This window comes from Pholcus phalangioides, unplaced genomic scaffold (genome assembly GCF_987345545.1).
Source record: "Pholcus phalangioides strain wild (caught in Gottingen) unplaced genomic scaffold, Ppha-v1.0 ptg000003l_1, whole genome shotgun sequence".
Taxonomy (NCBI): Eukaryota; Metazoa; Arthropoda; class Arachnida; order Araneae; family Pholcidae; genus Pholcus; species Pholcus phalangioides.
In genome coordinates this window covers 25,232,068-25,257,668 of record NW_028301596.1, presented here as the reverse complement: position 1 = coordinate 25,257,668, position 25,601 = coordinate 25,232,068, and the positions used below count along the sequence as shown (strand labels likewise).

Sequence of the window (25,601 nt, the reverse complement as noted above, 5' to 3'; positions counted from 1 at the left end):
CATTTAAATGATTTCATAAGGAGGATACTTTCCTTTCGCTTTATTGCACCATCTGAAAAAAATTATCTGATAACTGATCAGGAAAAATGATAAACAAAGTTTTTCTGTTACCGGGTTCTTTGTGTTCATCAGAACGAATCCATTAATGATCCATTCATGGATGTTCTTAGTATTATTATACAGCGTTATATCATGATTGAATAAATTAAAAAAATTTTTAATTATGAAACTATATGGTCCAGTGGTTGTCATATTTTTTTGTTAGCCAAATGGCTCTTTGCACCATATTTTCTTCTCGTGCTGCCCCCTCCCCCATCTTTCCCCAGGACCTTCTACCCTCATAAGAGCGAGACCCTTTCTCCTTAATGAATTCAATTTAGTCAAAACGAAATTTATTACACAAATGTATATTATAAAAATGTCTGTTGCTGAAATTCCCTTTCTGAGGTACAGCAGAAAGGGTTATTAATGGTATGTCAGTAGAGGTCGCCGGGTGTGTTGTAGAAAAAACCTTTTCTCAAATCGTTCTCAGTACAGAAGCAGCATGGAGCAAAACTGCTCAACTTGTAGCCAGACATGGAGTGGTCTCTTGGGGAGTATAGAGGAATGTGTGAGAGAGAAAGAAAGAAGCTACATGAAAATTTAGAATAGAAGTTATAATCGAGGCACCTATTCAGCAGACAGTGTGATATTAGGGGCACCAAAGCAGACAAGTGCTCACAAATAAAGGAGCTGATAGCGGGAAGGAAAAAAAGAAAAAGAAGCTGCTTCTATATATAGAAACTCAACTAAATTAGCTTTGATAAGCTGCATGTGTCAGTACAAATGCATTTCTGTGCTGTGCAGCTCACAAGTCCGTTTCATTTGCAAATTCATATTTTGCTTTTTATTTTATTAGTTTGTTTTAATTGATTATAAACTTTGGTCTTTTGTGCTAATCTATACTGTGCTCTTTATAAATTGTGGACGAAAATGTACGAGTGCAGGAATCACATATCGAACGCAGAATCGAATCACGGAATCGTGTTTGGATACAATACAACAATGATTTTATGAGGATTTAGTCAAGTCTCAAAAGAATGTTGCTAAAAACTTTTTTTCACTGATACCAATTATCAGAGGCGTGTGAAGTATTTTTCACCCATGGTTGCTCACTCAGGCATATGGCGGGAGTGGGGACGCACCCCCCTCCCCCCCCCCAAAAAAAAAGGATATCAAAAATTGAAAACGTATTTGTAAAAATAAAAATGAATATTTAAAAAAAACTCAAATATAGTTTTGTAGAAATTCTGTATACCATGGGTGGCTTGCGCCTTGAGACGAAATTCTCGCCATTCATTAAGTGTCAGTTTGGCGTTTAAGCCGCATCAGTGATCCCGAAAATTCGCATTTGTGTTCCTAGCTTCATAAAATGCATCTAAAAATTAGTTTTCTCTGAGAGTCATTATAACGCACCATAGTTCAAGTGTTTTTACAGACGAAACACACTTTCTCTCTTTCTATCTGAACTTTTCTGCAATTTTTTCTCAACTCCTGATCATGGGTGGCACAGCTCAAGAGCTGTCTATATGCTGTTACAATATATATCTTCTATATGGGGTGTTCTGTTAATAGACCAACAAACTCAGAGGGTTGTTAGTAGACATCAAGAGCAACAAAAATTGCAATGGAACATAGTGTCGAAAACCACGTTGAGAAGGTGAAAATTGTAAAAAATGCATTGAGAGGGTAAAAATTGTGAAAAACGCATGCAGGTTTTGATGTCACGCTGGAACAACAAAAAATACAATATAATGACTACAAAAATATTTATTTGATTAATTATTACAAGAGTTGGTGGAAGTGGTGGCTGCTGATGTCATTGCACAGTCCACAACGACGTAAAAACGATTTCCGGATGCACTTGAAGATACCGGGTATGCTTTTGATGTCTGTCGCAGTAATGACAATCCACGCAACGAGATCCTCCGATGTCGCATAAACGAGTGATTTAAGGTGACCCCGTGGGGAAAGTCACGCGGATTGAGATCTTCCAAACGTGGAGGCTAAGCAACGGGTCTCATGCGTCCAATCCACCTCCTTGGGTATGTAACATCTAGGTGACTACACACCTCGCGGGAAAAATGTGCAGAGGAATCATGCATGAACCACATACCTTGCTGCACTGTGGTTGGTACACTTTGCAGCAATTCCGGGAGGATGTATTGCAGAAAAACAAGATAAGTTGCTCCATTTAGGTGTTCGGGCAGCAGGTACAGGTCCCAAGAGATAATCACAGAGGATTCCTGCTCATACGTTGACACTAAACCTCTGTTGAGATTCCCACGGTGCATTGGCTTGGGGATTATCCATCGCCCACATGTGTGCATTAGGTGTGTTGACACAATATTTTCTCAAGTAAAGCTGGCCTCATCAGTAAATAAAACAGGCCAGAAATTGAGGATTAGAATTTGTGGTGACATCAAACATCCAGTGCAAGAACTGTTCACAACAGGGATAATCATCTTCAATTAGGAGTTGTACCTTCTGAATGTGGAAGGGGGTACATCTTTTCACTATGCAAAACATTCCAGACCACCGTGTGCTGAACATCGAGTTCAGCTGCAACCGCTCATGTATTTGTCGACAGGTAATCAGTGAACCGTTGCTGTATGGTTTCTTCCATTTGAGGAGTGTGTACATTGCGCAATCTCCAGGCACCATGCTGTGCTGGGTGTAACGTCCCAGTCTCCCGTAGTAGTCTTATCGATCGTGGCAAAGGTAGTATGGTGCAGACGCCTCGGTGCAGTGTCCATTTCCATCTGCTCGACCGTAAATCAAATACATATCAGTGTATTCCTCATTCGTTTAGTCAGCCACCACAATACTAATTTAAACAGACAACTAACTGCCACACGTGCTTACTACCACAATAGCGCTGATTTGCATTGTCCGCAATGCGTGATCCTATCCCAGCGCATGCATTTCGTGACACTGATTACGGAAGATATGGTGAGTGAACCCACAAACACATTCAACAATCAACTGACATCCACCTTTCGTCTCCTCTAGACTCAGAGCCTGCAGACGTTTTTCATGATTTTCACTCTCAGGGTGGTTTACAACACCATGTTTCATTGCAATTTTTTTTCCTCTTCGGTCTCTTAACAGTTCACACCCTGTATATCATATATTATCTATGCATTCCCTAAAAATTAATAAATAAAAAGGAATGTAATAAACTTCCAATATTTAACACAATACGTCATGCAATGCCCTATTTATTCTTCGGCTCCAGTACTTAATAAATTAATTTTTTAATTTTTGTGATACGATACTTTAGTAATAATTTCTAATAATTCATTATTGGAATCTTAAACAAGTCATGGTTTTTTCTTTGTAATTATTTTCGCTACGAGCTTAATATATGAAAATATTTTATTATGCGAATCTTTGAATTTATACAAAATGTTTTCAATTGTTACTTGCATGTAATTATTATACGGTAAGGTAATTAAGGTAGGTGGATACTTTTGGAATAGCATACAATAACTAAAACCTCAAAGTGCTGACTTTGAAGAGGTCAGCTAAAAATAGGGTCTTTAAGCAGACTGTCGAGCCATTGAAGAATGAATTAAATTTCAAATAATTCAGTGACTAAATATATCATGGCACTAATCATAACCAATAGAATTAGTATTTAGTCATGCCAGAGCACCTAGTTATAAATTCTACAATCCTATGTGGGGGGGGGGGGTTACAATAATTAAAATGATTTTTTTTCTGTATACGATAGGCAGTGGCGGCTCAAATAAGGGGACTCATGCAGACTTTGTGGAGCAACAGAAGAGGCACCAAATCAGGGTTAAGGAAAAATAATGAGAAAAGTTTGAAAATTTTTCCTGAGGGTGCAACAAAAAAAAGGTTTGGCTGTTCTAGCAGTTTTGACATGACGTAATGTAACGTTTCAGTCCCAACACGATACAACATAAGGTTTGAGGCCCAACACAACACCGACACGATACAATGTAACGTTTGAGTCACAACACCGTGTAACATGACGTCCTCCGGGTCATGTTTCCTTAATTTATGTCAAGGGGATGACTTACCTTTTGATTCCTTAATCTGTTGGTGTCTCCCGGGAGAGATATCATCTAGTCTCATTGGAGGTTGTTTGTTCTAAATTTTATGTTAACTTAAGTATTTCATTTGCCAGCGGATGGCCGCGGACCTCCGTTAGTAAACTTTTCTGGTTGTCATTGGTCGTGTTGGGTGAACCTGGCCAGTTCACCTGACATGTTGCCAAACGATAAATTACACTAATATTCTGAAACTATATGTAAATTATGTCGAAGTGTACGTTGTGACGTAATAGTTTTCTTGTTGTGACGAAGTGTTTCCGTGGTCCAAGTGGACAAAGAATATTTGTTTCATGATTAGTATAAATACGGATTGTGTTTATCGAGCGTACACATTCCTTTTCACCTCACTCGTTCTACAAGTCCAGTTCTCCGATGTTGTAGCACAGTGGTGCTAGTTTTTCACTAATCAGATTAAATGTAACGAAACTTCATCTAGCCTTAGACTCGGAAAAGTATCCTGTGATGTTTTTTTTCTACATTTGCATTTATGTCTCGGCAGGTCCGAATTTCTTTTTAATAGTAGCTTCACATATATGAGTGGTGACTTAGCTCATCTAATGACGGAAAGGTCTCTACACCTAGAGTTTCTGGTCCTAGTCTAGGTGGTGTCGCCAACCACGTAGTCGACTAGGGCTGTTCTCAACGTCTGCCTCATCGCAGCCTCATTCCCAACCACCTGCAATCCTAACCCCTTGGCACCCTCTGCGCTGACGTCCGATCGTTTCACCTATGGAGTTGCGTCACTTGTACGACCAGATTTTTTTCTTGGTTCCGATGTTGTGCCAGTTCTTGACAGTACCTCTTGAAATGTGATATGGTCTCCTAGACACCTCGACCACCTCTGGGCTAAAGTGAATCAGCCTCTTTTGGGTCTACTACTCAGAGGACGACCACTTCAAAACTGGACTTTAGAAGTCGTGTGGAATTGGTGACTTTCCTCTAGTCATATGCTGAAGTTCAGATAAGTGCAATATGTAAAAAAAGTCCATGTGATATATATAAATGTTCTTATACTAAATTTTTAATATCGTTAGCAAAATTTTTACTAAATTTTATAACTCTGTTTAATTTTTTATAATTGAATAAATGTCTTGATTTGAACTCGTTGTTGTCTTATTTCCTTGTGCTGTCAAAAAAATTGAGGATAAAAAATAATTCGGGAAGTAACAATAAAACGTTACAACCCACACGACACAACGTAACGTTTGAGTCCTGACACAACACGTCCCAACACAACGTCACGTCCCGTCCCAACACGTCACGTCCAACACAACGTAACGTTTGAGTCCTGTCACAACCTAACGTCCCGTCCCAACACGTCATGTCACAACACACGTCTCAACACAACACGTCCCAACACAACGTTTGAGTCCATGTTATCATGCTCATGGCTGCCTTTAAACTGGGTATCTGGGCTCCTACCAAGAATGAATATTAGATTTTGCACCCCCCCCCCCCGAATTTCCCGCCACGAACAGGGTCGGATTAACCATTAAGCAAAATAAGCACGTGCTTAGGGCATGAGGAAAAAAGGGGCACCACAAAAGAAGTTATCAAATGTATATTTTTTACTGCAATGCTGAAATTTCTGCTGATTCAGCATCCAGCAAAAATCCTAGAATTTTCGATTGATTGTATAGTTGAAGACATTATCAAAAGGATAGCAGAAATGCACAAAAACTAATAATATTGCAAACTAGAAACCATGTTGATGTTTAGTTTTTGGAATGAGATTCCGTGCAATTTCCATGAAGTAAGCTTGGGCCTTTTTAACAGCTCATGCTCCCTTGAACGAACTGATTTTTCTGTGCCGTCTCCCCCCCCCCCCCCAATCATGCTAAAACTGCCTACCCACCAATTTGTTGCAAATCGTAAACAGATCTAATTGTCATGAGATCCTCGGGCTGAGCTATCTGGGTGAGACCCAAGCACAAAGAGTAATCCCAGTTATACAGAATAAATATGTGAACTTTAAAAATATGCAAACTCTTATGATTCATTAAGCAGATCGGCTGCATGGTTTCAAGGGCGATGCGATGAATATCTGCGATGATTGGGGTGCTCAGACCTGCCAACTCTCCCGATTTTTCATCCTCCCTCCCGCTTTCCGGATTTGTTAAAATTTCTCGGGATTTTGGTTGAAAATTAGATTTTACGCTAGCTTTCACGTTGTCGTGGCATCGATGATTACCGTCATCGTTAGGGAAAACACCCATAGAGGACAGCCGGAGTCATTTCCATCGAGCAGTCTTAGAAAAGTCTCTGTGACCGCATTTAAGCAACTGGCAAAGACGCGACTTCGTTTTCGTAGTGTTTATCGGCAATCATTTATCAGGGGCATGACCTTGGTTTTCCGAAATTCCTGTATAATCGTTATCGTATTCCATTAACAGCCGTGCGGTAAACACATTTTTGATACGGCAGCTTTGTAATTTGAATTTTAATTGTTTCTTCCGATTAAACATCTTTAGAAAGAAAATATAAAACTTTAAGCTATATAAAGCGTTTAAGCATTCATATACCCAAGATTATCAATCACTCAAGGAAAGCATTCACGAAAGGAAACACTTATGTTTTATGAACAGTATGTAGATGTGATTTTTCTATTCTGCATGGAAAGACTGGAATGGAATTATATTCTGCTCAGGGGCAATGCAGAACCTGCCTTGGGGGGGGGGGGGAAATGTAACTTTTTCTTAATTGATTAAAAATATTTTTTTTATGAACTTTTTTTTTGATCGAGTATATGAGTGTCTTGGGGGGGGGGGGCCCTCGGGAGAATCTCCGGATTCCTGGATTTTAAAAGTTGGCATGTCTGGGTGCTAGTGATCAATGATGAATTTAGGAGCGTTATATTATTACTAATTATTATAACCTTTGGGTTATGAGGTTGCGTGATTTGAATAAAATGATGGATCAGGATAATTGATTAATTTCTTAAAATAATTATTTATTTACAACACGAAACATAAGACGAAATAAAAAAATCTACGGAGCGACATGTTGAGCTCTTGATGGTTCGATCGCTTCTTCCGCGATTTCCCGCGTGACAATCCAATGGCGCCGGCTTTACAAGTGCTGCCATCTGTGAGATAAAATACAAATCGAATCTCACCACATGAGTTTCCCCCCAGTGAAGGAACATGGTGAGAGAACGATAAATGAGATACAAAATGAAAATGTGATACAAAAAATTAATCATAAGATGCAGAATAATAGATGTGCAAGACATAATACAATGATGCAGGAAATCATGTGCAATAAGTATACACTTAAAAAAAAATATGATGCAAAATGTACAATTAAATGCAGAAAATTCAATAAGCTGTACAAAATATATATCGGATGCATAATGTAAATGAGATGCATGAAATACAAGATGCAAAAAAAAATCAATGAAATGTAGAATTATATGATGCAAAAAAAATATTATGATGCACAATTCGAAACAAAATTAATTTCGGTTATCAGCCTAGGACTGAATTTGACTTTTCTGCCAGACCTAGTGACATATGGTTGTACTGGCACAGTGTCATTTTTCTTTTCTTCGAGCTTGTTTTTGTCAAGTTCCACACATACATCGTTAAAGATAAATGCGGGTTTCACTCTGTCAAGTGAAACACAGGTCTTTCTCCCATTTACATTTAAAGTGATATTTTTTTCATTACGAGAAATCACTTCATGGGGTCCAGTATATGGTTGTGTCAAAGGTGGTGTGATCTTGTCAATTCGAAGAAACACATGTGAGCAAGTTTGCAGTTGAGGATGCACATAAATTTTGGATTGACCATGAGCTGATGTTTTGCATGGTTTGATACTATTCATATGCTCTCTGAGCTGTTGTACGTATGTGTATGTTGATGAGAGCTGACCGGGTGTATCCGTGCAGAGATCTGCAGGTAATCTCAAAGATGTACCAAAAACTAACTCGGCACTAGAGGCTTTGATATCCGGCTTGACGGCTGCCCTGAGACCAAGTAAGATGGCTGGCAATGTGACGGTCCACTTTGGATTCTCATGTGCCTTCAATGAGCTTTTTAAGACACGGTGAAACCGTTTGACCATGCCATTGGCCTGTGGATGGTAAGCAGTGGTACGAATCCTGCTAGTGCCAAGCAGGTTGATCAGTTCTCTGAAGAACGATGATTCGAACTGCCGTCCTTGATCGGTTGTTATGGTTGATGGACATCCATAACGGCAAATCCAACCATCGAACAAGGCACGACAAACTGTGTCTGCTGTGATGTCTGCTACAGGTATGACTTCCGGCCATCTGGTGTAGCGATCGATTACTGTTAAGCAGTATGTCTTTCCTTCTGAAGGAGGCAGAGGTCCAACCAGATCGATATGAATATGAGAAAATCTTGCATCGGGTGTTGCAAAGGTGCCTAAAGGTGTTTTGGTATGCTTATGAACCTTTGAGCGTTGGCACTCATTGCAACACTTTACCCAATCTTTGATGTTCCTTCTCATGTTAGGCCAAACGTATCTTGTAGATATTAGCTGAGTAGATGATGTTACACCTGCATGAGCAAGATTGTGGAAATGATGAAAAATAGTCTTGCGGAAGCTCGCTGGAACAAATGGTCTTGGTGAGCCTGTAGACACATCACATACCAGTTCTGTTGCGGTAAATGGACTTGGCATTGACTTGAAAGTCAGTGAACTCGAGTTGTCTTGCTGTAACTGTTTTAATTCAGGATCCTCTCGTTGAGCAGTTGCAAAAAGGTCAAAATCCAGGAATGGTGATTTGGAAATCGAGTTGATTTCTATTCTTGAAAGAGCGTCAGCTACCACATTATCTGCACCTTTAGTATGACGAACATCAGTGCTGAATTGCGAGATGAAGTCGAGGTGTCGCCATTGACGTGGGCTGCATTTATCAGGATGTTGCTTGAAGGCGAAGATGAGAGGTTTTTGATCCGTGAATATTGTGAATTCACGGCCGTCTAGCATGTGTCGGAATCTTTTGACAGCAGTGTATATTGCTAACAGTTCTCGGTCGTAAGTGGAGAACTTCTGTTGACTCTTTGTCAGTTTCATGGACAGGAATGCAATGGGTTCCCATCCTTTTCCATTTGATTGCATTAGCGAACCACCTACTGCTAAATCACTGGCGTCGACCCAAAGACTTAGCTTGGCACCAGGAATTGGATGGTGAAGTAATGTTGCACCCGCTAAAGCTTGCTTCGCATCGATGAATGCTTGCTCGGCTGGATCAGTCCACTGAAGGATATCAGCTGGCTTGGTTTGAGTAGCTCTTTTGGATTTCTTTTTGTTTTTTATTCCCTCCAAAAACTTGTGTAGAGGTGTTAAGATGTGTGCAGCTCTGGGCACAAAACGACGATAAAAGTTGAAGAGACCAAGAAAACGTCGTAATTGAGTGATGGTGTTTGGCTTAGGAAAGTTCAGGATGCAATCAACACGATCTGTTAAAGGCTCGATGCCAGATCCAGAAACTTGGTAACCCAAAAATTCAATTGATGAAACACCAAATACACATTTAGAGGGCTTGATGCTGAGGCCATATATTTGCAGATGTTGGAATAACAACCTTAGATGTTCGATGTGCTCTTCTGGTGATTTCGAGGCTACCAGTATGTCATCAACAAAGGCATATACAAATGGAAGTCCACGAGTGACCTCGTCAATAAACCTTTGGAATGTGGCTGCAGCGTTGCAAAGGCCAAATTGCATTCGAGTGCTCTCGAACAACCCAAACGGTGTGATAATAGCACTTTTATGGACATCTTCCGGATGTATAGGAATCTGATGATAGGCCCTAATGAGATCTATGTGGGAAAAGATTTTACTACCATGCAATTCAGATGTAAAGTCCAGAACATTTGGAACACTGTACCGGTCTTTCACAGTCTGTGCATTTAAAGCTCGGTAATCACCAACTGGACGCCATTCATCACTGTCCTTTTTCGGGACCAAGTGCAGAGGTGATGCATAGCAGCTGTTAGATGGTCGTAAATGGCCGAGGTCAAGCATCTGCTGAAATTCTTGCTTCACGATTTTCAATCGATCAGGAGCTAGACGTCTTGGTTTGGCATGCACAGGTGGACCAACAGTCTCGATATGATGCACGACAGAGTGTTTCACAGGTTGTCCTGGTTGTGGTGGTTTGATGATGTCGGGAAACTTGCTGAGAAGGCTGTGGTAGATGGTGTCACCTTCGATGAGTTTGATTGAGTTAACTTCTGCAATGTGAAGATCACAGTCAGCGTTGAGTTTTGTTGTCCTATCCAGTAAACATCGTCGTCGGAGATCCGGAACAAGATCAAAGTTGAACAGAAAGTCTGCCCCAATGATGGGTGTGGAAACATTAGCCAGTAGGAAAGTCCAAGTGAAATTACGACGGAGATTGAAATCTAATGTCACCCTCTTTTGACCATAAACACTAATGGATGAAGCATTAGCAGCAGAGAGCTTCATAGTGGCGTCGTTGTGATGGTGATGCTGGTAGGATAGAAACATCGGATCCAGTGTCAATCAGGAATCGAATTTTGGAATTTCTGTCCATGGTAAAAAGGCGACGAGATGCCTGTGGCAAGGAGCATGTCGCGATTACTCCTCGCCCGCCCCGTTTTTTTTAAACTTGCACGGCGACACGCACTTTTTGGCGTTGTTGCCGAATTTGTTGTGATACCAGCAGTTTTCCGATCGTGGATGCGGACTGCGCACACGTGAGGTACGTTGACGAGAGTTGCTACGCGAACGCAGAACGTTTTTCAACTCGCGGCGTAACTGAGCCACTTCGTCCCGAAGTTGCGCGACGGAATCCGGCTGTTGCGGTTTCTCAACTGCGTCAACATGCTGAGGGTTGACTTCGTGAATTTTGTCGGCGAGTTGAGCAGCTTTCTCGAGAACGAGTGGAGTGACAGCAGCGAGAATGGACTGAGTTGATGCCGGTAGGTGTTGGAGAAAAAGCTCCATCAGCAATTCGTCGGAGACAGAATGCGATTCTGCTCGTCGTCGCAATTCGCGGAGCATGTCGGATGGTTTCCGATCTCCCAATGACCCGCATGTTAAGAGCTTTCGAAGTTGAGTGGCCGACGACTCGCTCGACCGTTTAATAAGTTCCGATTTCAGCCTTTCATACGGATCCGTGGCCGGCGGATTAACGAGAATGTCCCGGACAAGAGCCGCACTTTCCGGAGGCAGATTCGCGACAACATAGTTGTACTTTGTGACAGATTCGGTTATCGGTTTCGGAACAGCGAGAGCGAAAGTGCTTTCACACATGATAAACCACAGCGCTGGATCATGGTGGTTAAAAAATGGTACCTGAACGGCACTTACTTCCATTATGAAAATCCAGGAAAAGTGATGTCAAGTTCCGGAAAGCGAAAGTTCACTCACGGGAAACGCGAGTAGATTGCCTCGTGCTGCAGTGAAGAAACTGGAACTTGTTTGAAGTCCGCGGTCACCATACTTTGGGTTATGAGGTTGCGTGATTTGAATAAAATGATGGATCAGGATAATTGATTAATTTCTTAAAATATTTATTTATTTACAACACGAAACATGAGACGAAATAAAAAAATATACGGAGCGACATGTTGAGCTCTTGATGGTTCGATCGCTTCTTCCGCGATTTCCCGCGTGACAATCCAATGGCGTCGGCTTTACAAGTGCTGCCGTCTGTGAGATAAAATACAAATCGAATCTCACCACATACCCATGCTAGACAGTTTCTGTGCCCTTCTGATTTATGAGCCGCACCAGTATAATACTCCCTAAAATTCGCTGCTTTTTTCCCAGCAGGATGAAATGTGTGGAAAACGGTGGGTTAACTATTAAGCAAAATAAGCACGTGCTTAAGGCATCAGGAGAAAAGGGGCATCGCAGAAAATGATCTAATTTTTTTTTTATCATTGTTTTTAAATGTGCTAATTTTTTTCCCAGTATCAACCATGTAATAGAAAATTATAAAAATTATATGAGCACTCAATTTAACAGTTGAAGGTTTTATCGATAGGTTGACCAGGACTGCAACTAAAGTAGGGTGGGGGTGGTTTGGATCGAGAAGGGCATCAAGTTTACTTTTTGTGTTGAAAATTATGGGAAGAGAGGGTGCAAAAATGGATACAGATCTTCCCTAAGGGACAGAGTAAAAAAGCGAGCTCTTATGATTTTATCCTATTTAAAAAGAAGAATGATCTTTCTCTAGAACAGAGTTTGATATTGGTTATGTTGTCAATGATGTCTCAACATTTGGAAACGTCTTTTCTAAACCTCTAGCGTTACTTAACATTTTGGCACCAACCTGAACCAAGGAGGAAAATTATTGCAGTTTGCCTATAAAGGTGTTTGCAAGATTAGATGCATGAAGTTTTGCATTGTGCAAAAAGACTGACACATTGAAACACATTTTTGTCATGGTGTTGATATTGCAATATTTGCATTATACATACCATCTAAAATCTATTACTGATTGATAAAATATTGAAATAGATGTTTAACTCTTTACCTACCAGAGGGGTGAAAATCTAGGGACCAAAGAATTTCTGAGAACTTCTTCGAGACTAATTTTTTACTCCCCATATTTATTTCTCCTATTCTTTTACTGCACATTGTAAAACCTTTCTCGACAATGACTGGATTACTGGTAGAAAGCAAAGTATTTAAATGTCCTCTTCTCCGACCAAACCAAGCGGCCGGATATGGAAAGAAGATTCGTCTGTCTTCACACAGTAAATTTTCTTTGATGCGAAGTTTTGGCTACTTATGCTATTTGCATTCCCCAACTTTGCCTAATGTCCTCATCAACATCATTTTGTGACAGCAGAAATCGGATTAAACTTATTAATCGATAAAGTTTTACGAATCAGAGTGACAAAATATTCTACGACCTACTCCTGTTTTAAACAAAGTATGTATCAAGACAAGATGACAAAAATGAGAGAAATGTAAATCTTAAAAATAATCCCTAAACTAATCACATTTCAGAATAGTGTGGACATTATTTATTCAAGAAGATTGCAGATAACTAGTAGCATGTCTGTTAGTAAAAGACAGAGTTTAGACTATATAACATCCCACAAATATTTTATCCTTATTTATCATACAATGGAACTCGATACCAGACATATTGATGGTGAAAAAAAGATGCCCTGGGAAATACATGAGAATAAAGGGAGATTTTCTCTAATTCAACACCTTTGCCCAACAAAGTACTAATAAAGATTAAATTACATGCCACTTGGGGTCGGCTAACTTTTCAGTCTGAGGAGCCCCAAACTCTGTCCTTCACAATAACTCAAAACTTATTCACAAGCCGAAAGTTTTTCTTTTTTTTGCAAGTAAACTACACTGTATTATTCTTTTCTTAGTTTTACTAAAGAGCCACACGTACGTACCCACAGAGCCGTAGTTCTCCACCCCCAATGTATGAATCGATAAAAAAAATCCTGTTTTCTCTGAAAAGAATTTTAAATGCCATGTTTTCAGATAAGTAAAGACCTCCCAAAATCTAGTCGCAGTAAGAATGATGTCTTTCTATTTTCAAGATGTCTTTCTTTTACAGAGTCCTGCCCAGGGGCGAATATTTTCTGTAATCCAGCTCTGCTGGTTTTTATGCAACCAGAATGAGAGCTAAAAATGAAAAAAAATGTCCAAACATGACAAAAAGTAACAGGATAACAAACAGCACAACAAACCTATGTGAGAGCCACAACCCAAATTCTGCTATTATAAGCATATATGTATTGAGATAGTATAGACCAGGCCAATTTTTCTTGGAACTCGCCTGTATTAAATCTCTTACTTATCTTCTCTTACATCTATTGTCTACTTTGTGATAGTGAATTCTTGAAGCATCTCAACCTCTCTGTCAAGTGGATGAGAGGCTGAAAATGTTGAAGACAAGGAGTGGTGTTTATCAAAATCTATTCTAGTTTTCTTATCACTAATTTTAAGCTGGCAGGGCAGTGTTTCTGAAAGTGTACGTTGTGGCTCCTAGGGGTGTTGCCAACCTTTTGTGAGGGGCGTCACGGCGAGCTAGAAATATTGATGTGTATGTGTGTGCCTATTTATGCTTTAAAGTGGTTCTTTTATGGATGTACAATATCAATACTAAACTATTTTGAGAGCCACAGATGAACTATGAAACAGGGCAAGGGAGGCACGAGCATGACCCTCACAAGGGTAAAGCTTGACAGGGCACCCGGGATGATTCTCAGTTATATTTTTGTTTTTTCATGCATAAATTCATCATAAGAGAGTCCGTGAAAGTCTGTGCCGGGACCTGTAAAAGATTCTAGCACCCTGCTTTAGGATGTGGGGGCCATGGCCACAAGTGATAAAAGTTTGAGAACCACTGCAGTTGGGTGTGGAAGATAGAATTTGCCCTAAATTCATAAAAATAAATGTTTAAAAAAAAAAAGTGCATATGTTTTGCCAGAAAAACACAAACAGCTAGAAAAAATATGGAAAGATCAAACTTCTGTAATCTTAGTTCTAGAAATCATTTGAAATTGTACATAGGTTAATTAACAGTAATGACAGTGATGCGCAAATACAATATTTAGTTGTCTTTTTCGACATTAATTCCTTCAAAATCTAATGGGTCCGATATACAGTACGTCTGAATTTAGACATTCATTGAGTGTTTCATAAAACAATGTCCGAAAATAAAGTTTTTGTAATTTTTTAAGGAGGAGAAACATTACTGGAGCTCCTCATGAAAACCAATCTGGTTTGGGCTAACCAGGGGCACACACCAACTTTCCGTACACGTAATCGGGAAGAAGTTATTGATCTGATCCTGGTCTCAATAGATATTGCAAACACGATCAAGAGATGGAGGGTCAGCGATGAACCCTCCTTATCCGATCATATGTTCATAAACTTCTACTACGAAGCAACATTTACTCCCACTCAAAAATCATCTTAAATAGACGGGTGCAAAAAATTTTATGACAGCCGCTCTTTCAAACAAGGTGTCAAAAGCCTTAAACACCAAAAACAAAAATCAAGCTGACGAAAAATTGTTTGATATCAAAAGACAGTGCAGTTTTATTTTGAAAAGGGTTGAGGGTTAACGAAAATATTCTTGTTAATTTCACTGTTCCAATTTATAAATATCTGCTCCGAATCCCATATTTTGCTGCTCCGAATCCCATATTTTGCTGCTCCAAATCCTGAATTTGCTGCTCCAAAACTGCTCAGAATCCTGAATCTTGCTGCTCCAAAGTGGACTTAGTCACTTCCCACCCCTGAATATTGTTTTTAAAAATTAAATATTGTGGCTAATTTTTCTCAAGAATTATTATTATATAACAAACAAAATGCAATTGAAACCATTGAATTTTTGTGATATTTTCTGTGAGGTCTATGGGAGAGGGGGGGGGGGTCATTTTCAAAGACATTTCAATTGTATGATTTTCACCCTTATACGATGTTTTGACGTGGCCTCTTGCACGTTGTGTAAATGAGGTTCCATTTGTGGTAACGAATCTGTAGCATGGGAGAATCTGGTGGGGTCACAGAATGCAAAGGAACAATTTAATACTTCCGAATCTTTGAAGGAAGACCCGTATAAAAATCCTCATGTAGATCTTGAGAGTTTTGGGAATACTAATTCCCAGGAAGTCATCTTGACTGTTGTTGTCTGAAGGACTTGTGTGCAAGAATAGAAAGAAATAAAGGAGCCAACAGGAATATTGTTTGTCTTCTACTAGTCGATTATCCAATATTTTCTCTCAATTATTTTAGAGTACCCGTTCTCAACAGAAATAAAAATAAAAAATTGTTTCAGGTGAAACACACAGTAACAAGAAAATTTTTCAAGCTACTGGGTTCCGATATTTTGGGGTTCCGTCCCTTTTGATTTTACGAAACCCCAAAAAAAGCTCTCATGGAACCAGGCACGGATCCAGGGTGATGTGTTGGGGGGGGGGCGATTTTTTTACAGTGAAGATATCGATCGGTGAGACCCAACCTTGTGTCCGCAGGTGCCAAACGTACTTAAAATAAAAAAACTAATAAAAAAATTAAGAATTAAAATTATTTCAAACTTTCAATTAATTAAGAATTAAAAATTATTTAAAACTCAATTAATTTTCATTTAAAATTATTTAAAACTTTCAATTAATTTTCATTTAAAATTAATTGAACATTAAAATTAATTAAGATTACATTTAATTAAAAATAAAAATTAATTAAAAATTGAGAGAAGGCAGTTAAAAATTAAATCTAAATTAAAATTTATATTTATAAAAATTATATTTTTTCAATATGCAACATACTTATTTAAAAATTGCTTGCAGCAACTGGTGTTACAATTAATGAATAAGCTGTTTTTGATAATAAATTTGAACGTTTGTGCCGGCTACCCTCGCAAAAAATACCGTACGAAAAAAAAGTTTGAGGTGCAGACTGAATAATGTGTGTTATATTTATAAACATTGTGAGGAATTCTGATGCACATTACCAGCTAAAAATGTTTTTATTAACAGTATCATGAGCAATTGTACAAATAAATAAAAACTTTGCAGATGAAAAGAGAGCAGAATATGAAAATCATATGAAGAATTATTATTTTTTAAAATGTTCCTAGAATCCTACTTCTTCCTCCTTCGCTTGATAAAAATTAAAGCTCACAGTTAACCGGACAAAACAATGTGCACAAATAAAAATTCATCTGGATGTATTCGATAAATGCTTTTTTTCCAGCTTTTTAAGTCAAAGTAGATAGATACTTTCCGTTTAAATTTAATTTTTTTGATCCCTGTGAAAGTATTAAACGTTTCTCTTTGTGACGTTATGATAACAATTAGGCAAAATAATATGAATAAAATAAGGATCTCGGTCAACCAGAGGAAATGAATTCTAAGCTAACTCGGATACAAGAAACCTCGTTTAATAGAAACGATTCTTGAACATTCGAAGGAAAAACAATTATATAAAGCCCTGACCATGGCCTCCACATCCTAGAGCGGGGCCCTTAGGCTAAAACCTCTAGTGGGCCCCCAGACCAGACTTTCATGGGCCCCTTTATGGTTAATTTATAGCTTAAAAAAACAAAAAAGAAGATGAGAATCGTCCCCGGCCCTGTCAGCTCCACCCGTGGGAGCATGAACTTCACGCACAACAACAAAGTAGTTATCAAATAAATAGGTACTACGCACACACAATGACAGCCCTCTATATTCGTAACGGGTCGCACTGAGCTTGTTGTGACCGCTCAAACTTTAAATTACTGCATGCTTTCAGATAAAAAGCTTCGTGTTCACCTATGCGGCGCAGCTTTTGTCCTCTCATATGTAAGGGCCGTGATAAGGCAGTTTCGGTTTCAGTACAAAACAGGGCAGATGTTTTCTCTTTTCAGACTTTGAATGCCGGTGATGGAATCGGCCAAATGAGCTTTGTTTACATCAGTTATTCCAGGTGAGCCCTCTGTGGTCTGTCTCGTTCGATAGAGAATTCTATCTATTTGCCGGCAGATCCATGTGGGGCCCTCAATTCGCTCTGCTTGTCTCGTACTAATTCATATCAGCTCAGTACTCCCCACTCGGCACTGGACCCGACCGAAGGGACTTTGTTTCCATCCGTGGGGGGTCCCTAAGGTGGTCCCTCTTGTTTCGCTCAATACCTTGTTTAGTATTTACTCATGATCTGCTTGGCGTATGCACTGAAAAGGTTCGGAACCACTGCTGGAAACTCAAGCATCCAAAGCCGAGCTACGCTCACTACAGCAACTTTTCGTGTTCACGTATACGCTTCGAGGACTTGGAGATTGGTATAGGGAACATTAAGCAGTCTTCTTTCAGTTACTCACGTTCTAGACAGTTAATTTGTCTTTCTGTGAACAATTTTATAGCACACCAAACTTGTATCCTCTCTTAAAATGAAAATAAGTACTACACACAGTAAAACACCCATTTATGACATGTCTGTATTTAAAAATAATACCTTTAATCCCTCATTTACCTCTTATAATTTTCAAACGAGACGACAAAATTAAAAAAATTACAAATTTCCAGCTTTGTATACCCGATTTATGAAAATTTTTTGCGTCTGAAACCCATCTTTGTCTTCAAATAAAGTTTCCCATACTACTACATATAGAGTCAGACTTTCAATAATCTCTCCAGTAATCCAGTGTTTTTAGGCCGGTTTTCTCCGAGCATAGAAGAGGAAAACATAGTGCGCACATGTTTATGAGCAGAAGTTTGTTATTTAAATGGACTTTTTCAATCAATTTGCAGTAATTCTGTGATTTCGTTAACCCAGTACACCCTGGTGTGATATGTGCCAGATTATTGAGAGTCTACTGTACTAATAATTTATATTTCTATTAGTTCTAGAAAAATTCAATTCCATCAGTTTTTTTTTTTGCTGGTAATTTTTCAGTTTTTCCCCTCAATGTTTTCTTGCAACTGATTTTAACCATCCTCATGCCCCGCTACTGAAGAAAATGTCCCATTTACAGGAGAACTAAGTGGGCTATAGCACAGGGCGGCAAGTTCAGAAGGTTGGCAAATTTGAGGATTGAGTAGCCAAGAAAATTAGCAAAATGGGAGAAGGGCGATGAAATTTTTATAACCCTCAAATAAACCCACCTCTGCCCAGACAGCAAGTGACCGGGTCAGTGAGTGACCTAGAGAGTTTGCAAGCACGTGAATGAGCAAAAGCGTGACTTGGAGCGTGAGTAAGAATGTGAGTGAACAAATGAGTGACATAAAGAGTGAGGGATCAGTTCAGTAAGTAGCCTAGAGTCAGCCGTCAGAAGCGTATACTGGGCCCTCAGAAAAAGTAATTTTTTCTGAGCCCCCTACCTGGTGAGATAAGCTTACTTTTAAAATTTTAAATCAGAGGCCTCTCTGCATTTGAGCCCCCCGCCTGCGGGGAATACGTTAAGACTGTATTGTCTAGAGCACGTGCAAGTAACAGAACAATTACCAAAACCAACGTCAAACACGTGTGTGACCAAAACAGGATGAAAACTTGTAAATGACTAAAAGGTCCGTCCCACGAGAGTTTGCTAGGGGACGCTGGGTAAGATAATTAAAGTTAATAAAAGTCTTTGTTGGACGTAAACCACAAAAACCACAGCCGGCTGAAGTAATCCGTACATGTTCGGTCATTCACAAAGGAAGACGCTCATTCCTCTGCCTTTGTATTAAAAGCCATAAAAATTATTGCTTCCCCGAGGCCCGAGACGACCGCGGATCCTGACAAAGACTTTTATTATCTTTAACTTTAATTGTCTTATCCAGCGTCCCCTAGCAAACTCTCGTGGGACGGACCTTTAAAAGAGTGACTTTAATAAAGGTGTACTTGCAGGAGATGGGGGGGGGGGCTATAACATGGGATGGAAAAGTTGTGGATAGAGTAGTCGAGAAAATTAGACTAGAGTGGAAGAAGGGCGGTGAAATTTGAATAGCTTACAGGCGGCAAAACCGTAAATGCGCTTCTGACTGAACATCAAAATTACTCTCAATCTCCTAACCTGAATCTCTGGTTCGTATTCAAATAAACAACTCATAAAGGATGAAAACTTTAATTTGGAACTACCTCAGCACGAGTTTCAGAGAATTACTAATCAGGAAATATAAAATCTTGGAAACAAAAATACACGAAATACTAAATAGTAAATCTTTCTTATTCGAATAGGACGCCAAGATAAAATATGAAAATGTTCTTAAATATAAAAATATAGCATTGAAAAGTTATTGAAACAAGTATAGACTTGTGATAACAAGAAATAATTGATGCTTATTTCAATAAAATATGTGGGTACTAATTTGTCTGCATAATTAAGAAAAATTTAAGAGTAAAAAATCTTCCTAATGAAATTCTAATATTGCGCGATTTAAAAGAATAAATTTCTTATTCAATTTTGTGCAGACAATTGTTGTCAAAAACCTATTCAAAAACAGTTTTTCGCTACAGATACGTTAAATAGCAAAAGCTTACTTTCATGGTAATTGAAATGATTTTCATTAATATTTAATTATGATTATCAAGTGCACAATATTAATTTTCAGATTTTTTGTATGAAATTTAAATTTCGGAGATTTAGATTTTTTGTGGTTAAATTTAATTCCCACAGAACATCTGACACCACACAATCAATTTTATATAGTGGATTCTACTTATTCGTGCGTTATTGCCCGTTCCTCAAGGCCGAAACTTGGGAAGAGGAGGTAGGTATGGTGCCCCGGGCACTGGACCGGAGGGTGGGGGCGTGATTTTCAACCTTTTACCTGCCCTTTAACATTACAAGGGACACCAAGATGCTGACCAAGCATCTGGTTGCGGCACTGCTCTTAGAACCTTTTCCTGCTTAAAAACGATTCATTTTCGTGGTCCCATCTTCAACTAATGCTCAGACTACAAAGACGTTGCAAGGGGAAAAACTACTTTTATGGCGGTTTTTGGAAAAGCGTTATACGCGGGATCCATTTATAACGTTTAATCCAGGTACTTATTTCAAATTATAAAGGTTTTAATTACAGTATAAGCCAACTCGTATATAAGCCGACCACCAAAATCGCAATAAATTGAAAACCCGTGTATAAGCCGACCCCAAAAAAAATCAGTGCATTTCAGAGAAAAAAAATTGAATATATTTTCATGCAAAATGAATAGCTTACGGAAATTTACAATAGAAAACGATTAAAACCTTTTAATCCGTTTCTTCTGAGTCTCCAAGCTCATCGTAATCCATCAGATCATCATAGGGGGTGCGACATCTTTGCTTTAATCTTCATCTGGGCTGTCATCGCCATTGTCACTTTCAAAGAGGATATCATCTTCAGTTCCGTCCATTGCATTCCATTAGCAACACGTTTTGAAGGATCGGATGATAATTTCGGTGGAAACAAAATTCCACGCCTCATGTACCCATTGGCACACTAGGCCAATGTCAGGGTTCTTCAAGACAACCACTTTTTTTGTAGTTTCTTTATCATTGGAACTCATCTATTTGATCCACAAATTCCTCAAATAATCTTTGAAAGACTTGTTGATGCTCACATAAGGCTTTCCAATCAACATTAGCCTACCTGGTATCAAAGCCAATGATGTTTTCGATTTCTTTGCCTCGGCTTTGACATTATCGGTTCCGTGGGGTTTGAACATATCCCATACCAATAATGCCGGTTTCTCGAACACTGCTACAAAAATGACTACTGATTGTGGGGTCGAAATTTTCTCATCAAAAATAGACCCGAGTATAAGCCGACCCCCCCCCAACTTGAGGAACGAATTTTTCCACAAAAAAACTCGGCTTATACACGAGTATATATGGTATTAGATGGGGCCAAGGCCTATATTTTCATAGATATTATAGAGAAGCTATGTGTGTGTGTTCAAATGCTCACCTTCTGCAGCAGGGCTTTTGAGCTACGTTTTTTTTTTTTGGGGGGGGGGTCTTTGCTGATATTTTTCATACATTTAGGCCCCACTATAGTGAAAATCAAAAAATGATGAGAATCGTCCTGAGCCCTGTTAGCCTAACCCTGTGGGGCACTCCCCGTTAATGTCATTATCAGTGAATCCCTAAGCGAATGCAGCTTCATTCTCTGGGGAAAACCCCAGATGTGCTACAAAAGTAATAGAATTAATTTTCTTAGCACCCATTTATTTTAAAATTTTTACATATGGAAAACATTTTTTTTCGAAGATATGGTAATTTTTTGATCCACGTCGAGCTTGCGTGTTTCAGGACTGAATTTAAGAAAAAGAGATAACAAGGGCTAGAAAACAATGATTCATCTTATTGGATGGCTTGTGCTTTATTGCACGTTACCAAGAAAACTGAAGGGTGTAAATTTTTTTGCCTCTCTACATGAGCCCTTAGGTGCTAGGGGGTATGTTCAGCGAAAAGGCAGTGTGACGGCCGAATCGTATGGAATCCCTGTAGAACCTTGGTGGGAATACAATTGACCCTCCTCCGGCTATGACTTTTTTATTTTTTCGACCTTATCAGCAGAAAAAATCTCAAGGTGGAACTTCTTCGAGTGCACAAATTTTAGGTAAAGGAACTTTGAGGAAAAAAAAGGAAATTAATTTTAAAAAATTGAGGGTTAATAAAGAAAAAAAGTGAGGTAACTGGAGTTATGGTTGCTTGAAGGCTCTTGGGAGGGGGAATCGCCCCTTCACCTATTGTTTAAAGGCTCTTGGGGGGGGGGGGCGATCGCCCCCCCCTGGATCCGCCACTGCATGGAACACCGGTTGGAAAACCCTGCTGTAGGGGACTTATCAATAGGTAGAATGTTAGTTCAGGCGCCCAATAACTATCAAAAAGTTGTTCAGTTTTTGGCGCCCCGAATAAGATGCCATTAAGAATATTTAATGTCTTCATAAAGGGTGGTTGATTACGTAAGCATCATCCAAACCCCCCTCCCCCCTTGTCATCAAAAGTCTGCAAATCGGAAACCCCATTTCCCCCATTGATGCTGACGTAATACTTGAATGACCCCTTAGGTGATTTTTAAATGTGAAGGTGATCTTTGAGGCCTACTTCAATGATGTGAAAAATGTGCCAAAGGCCACTTAAATGCTCTGGAATTGTGCCACGGGTCATTTAAGCGATTTTTAAATGTGCAACTAAGCTCATTTTTACAAAATTAGGTTTGGAGGGGGGGGGGGGCAAGCTACATCAGATAACCTTCAGGGCCACATTTGGTCTGCGGGTCAAGGGTTTACCATATATGGCTCAAAAGGTGGGTCGCAATGAATTTTTTAAAGAGAAATTTTGAGTTCTTATCCTTCAAAGGGCATTGAAATTAACAGAAATCAATTATAATAACATATAAAGGTATTTCTTTCGAAATTTTGATTTTTGTAAAAAATATTTATTTGTATTATTTGCATTAAAACAATTTTTTTTGTTTGGGGGGGGGGAAGCGCACGAGCCTCCTATGTATGTTTCTGATCCCACCATTAGGGGCCGTTCAAGTATTACGTAAGCAAATTTTTAGCCATTTTTGACACAACCCAACCCCCCCTCTGTCAGCAAAATTTCGTCATCAGCTCTGCCCCTCTGAATCCTAACTCACATTTTCATAAAGGGTGGTTGATGACGTAAGCATTATCCAAACCCCCCCCCCTCCCCCTTGTCATCAAAAGTCAGCAAATCGGAAACTCCCCCCCCCCCCCGTCCCGAATATGATGACGTAATACTTGAACGGCCCCTTTTGCACATTTAAAATTAAATACAAAGTTTGACTAAGGATAAGTTGCAGGAGTTTCTTAAGCATGATATACAAGCTAGCATTGTCAAATTAAATGACATTTTAGTTCTACAATTTAGTATTTTGATCGCTGGTTATATTTCAATGTTATGCACAATAAGAGTATCTCTATAATCATCTATATAATTAATATAATTTAATGATAACAGAAATTAACATCACATATATGATGTAATAAATTTTTTTAAACACTTATCTGTTGTAAAAAGGGTTTATATCAAAGCACATATATAAGCAGCTGAAGAAATTTTGGATGGTCAAGAACCATCTTGAATCAGAGAATGTCAAATCATTCCAGTTTATGATATGCTTTATTCAAATTGTATGTTTTATAAGAAAAAAAACATATTTATAATTTTGTCCAAAATAATTCTGTAGAGAGTAGAAAATTATTTCAGGATCATATTAAATATTTATTCTTTGTATAATATAGTCACTTTAAACATTACATGCAATTAACGTGTGCATTTTCAATGGGAATTTTTATATTGAAAAGCAATATTTGAGGTTTTTGACAACTTTTAACAAAGGTGTTTGACGGAGGGTTTGATACCCGTCTAAAACCTGCCAACCCTGATTTAAATATAAGCTGCAGTTAATGAAAGTTTTTGAAATGGTTGTTAAGCCCTTTGAAACCTTGATAGTAGCAGCAGTAAATAATAAATACACAGTTGTAAATGAAATTAATTTTTTATGATTGTGTTAGAGGTTCTTTCCCATTGAATATGGAAGAAATTAATCTCTTCTGGCCAGTTTTTTTTTCAATTTTGAGAAAATTTTCTAACCTTGGCCACCTACATGCTACAGTACTCTGATAGGACACATATGAAAGTTTGTTTTGTTTACATTAAAATTATTTGCATATTTTCAATGATAGCTTTGCTTATTTCAGGTTCCATATATTGAAACCAGTGCCAAAGATCCTCCATTAAATGTGGATACAGCCTTTCATGAAGTTGTGAGAGTTATACGGTAAAAATTTTCTCATTATACATAGGACAGACCTAACTCTCCTGATTTGGGCGGGACCCTTCACTCACCCTTCCCCCGGCTCTCCGGATTTGTTAAAATTTCTCCAGATTCTGGCAGAAAATTAGATTTTCTGTGAGCTTTCACAATGTTGTGACGTCATAGACTACCATCGTGGTTAGGGAAAACACCCATAGAGGGCAACCGTGGTCATTTCCGTCAAGTAGACATAGAGATGTGAGGTGAGAATTTTCTCCTGGATGTAAAAATTGGAGAATGATCGAGAATATTCATTTTCCTTTTAAATAACTTAATTTTTTTTATTATTTTTGTTTATATTGAGAAGTATAAATCAGTTTTCATTGCCTAAAACATTTACAACAAAACAATTTTTGGTATAATCACCCCCAATGGCAACTTAGTTTGAGAATATTCTCAGAATATATTCTCCAGGTCATGACGAGAGGTTTTAAAAGTTTGGTTATACAGATTTCAGAAACCTTTAGATTAAAACCTCAAAAAAATTATTTTAAAATTAGATTAATTTTCAGAAATAAGTTCACAACAAAAGAAATTAAACCAAAGTTGATTGATAAAGGAAGATATTCTTATACAATCATTTTGATTCCAAGAAGATACAGAACTGTTGTTTTCTTCAATGCACATGCACTTAAATTCTGTATCACTCACATTTCTGTAAAAGTTGTGCAATTCAGCCTTGTTGGTTTAATTTTCTTGCTTTCAAACTTTAATATTGTGGTCTACAAACTTCAATGTTCCCATTTTCTTGACGGAGAATATTCTCAAAGGACTACTATTATAAATTACTAGAGAATATTCTTATCGAAAATAATAATTATTCTCAAGTTGTTTATCGAGATTATTTATTGTAATACATGTTATTATATATATCCTTGCTAATATTCTGGAAAGCTTTCGGTAACTGAAAAATAAAATCCTTATCGAGGAGAATATTCGAGAATGTTCTCTGCAAGCACTATTATTAATAACTTCAGAATAATTCTTATTATTTTCTATAAGAATATTCCCCAGTAATTTATGAAAGTAGTCCTTCCAGAGAATATTCTTAAGGATATTATATGTAACTATATTACAAATAACAAGAGAATATTCCCATCAAGAACTTATAAAAATATTCTCATCAAGAACTTATAAAAATATTCTCATCAAGAACTTATAAAAATATTCTCATCAAGAACTTATAAAAATATTCTCATCAAGAACTTATAAAAATATTCTCATCAAGAACTTATAAAAATATTCTCATCAAGAACTT

The 25,601-nt window shown here is 38.3% G+C and overlaps 1 protein-coding gene across 6 annotated transcripts in view; it reads left to right on the top strand.

Annotated features, from left to right (window-relative positions):
- The window catches only part of LOC149088342 (ras-related protein M-Ras-like), a 165,821-nt gene that overhangs the window by 86,899 nt on the left and 53,321 nt on the right, over nt 1-25,601 (top strand). For all 6 annotated transcript variants that reach the window (XM_089247214.1, XM_089247220.1, XM_089247226.1 and 3 more), the window contains one exon: nt 24,228-24,307. In XM_089247214.1, coding sequence (XP_089103340.1) covers nt 24,228-24,307 — 80 coding nt within the window. The remainder of the gene's footprint in view (nt 1-24,227; nt 24,308-25,601) is intronic.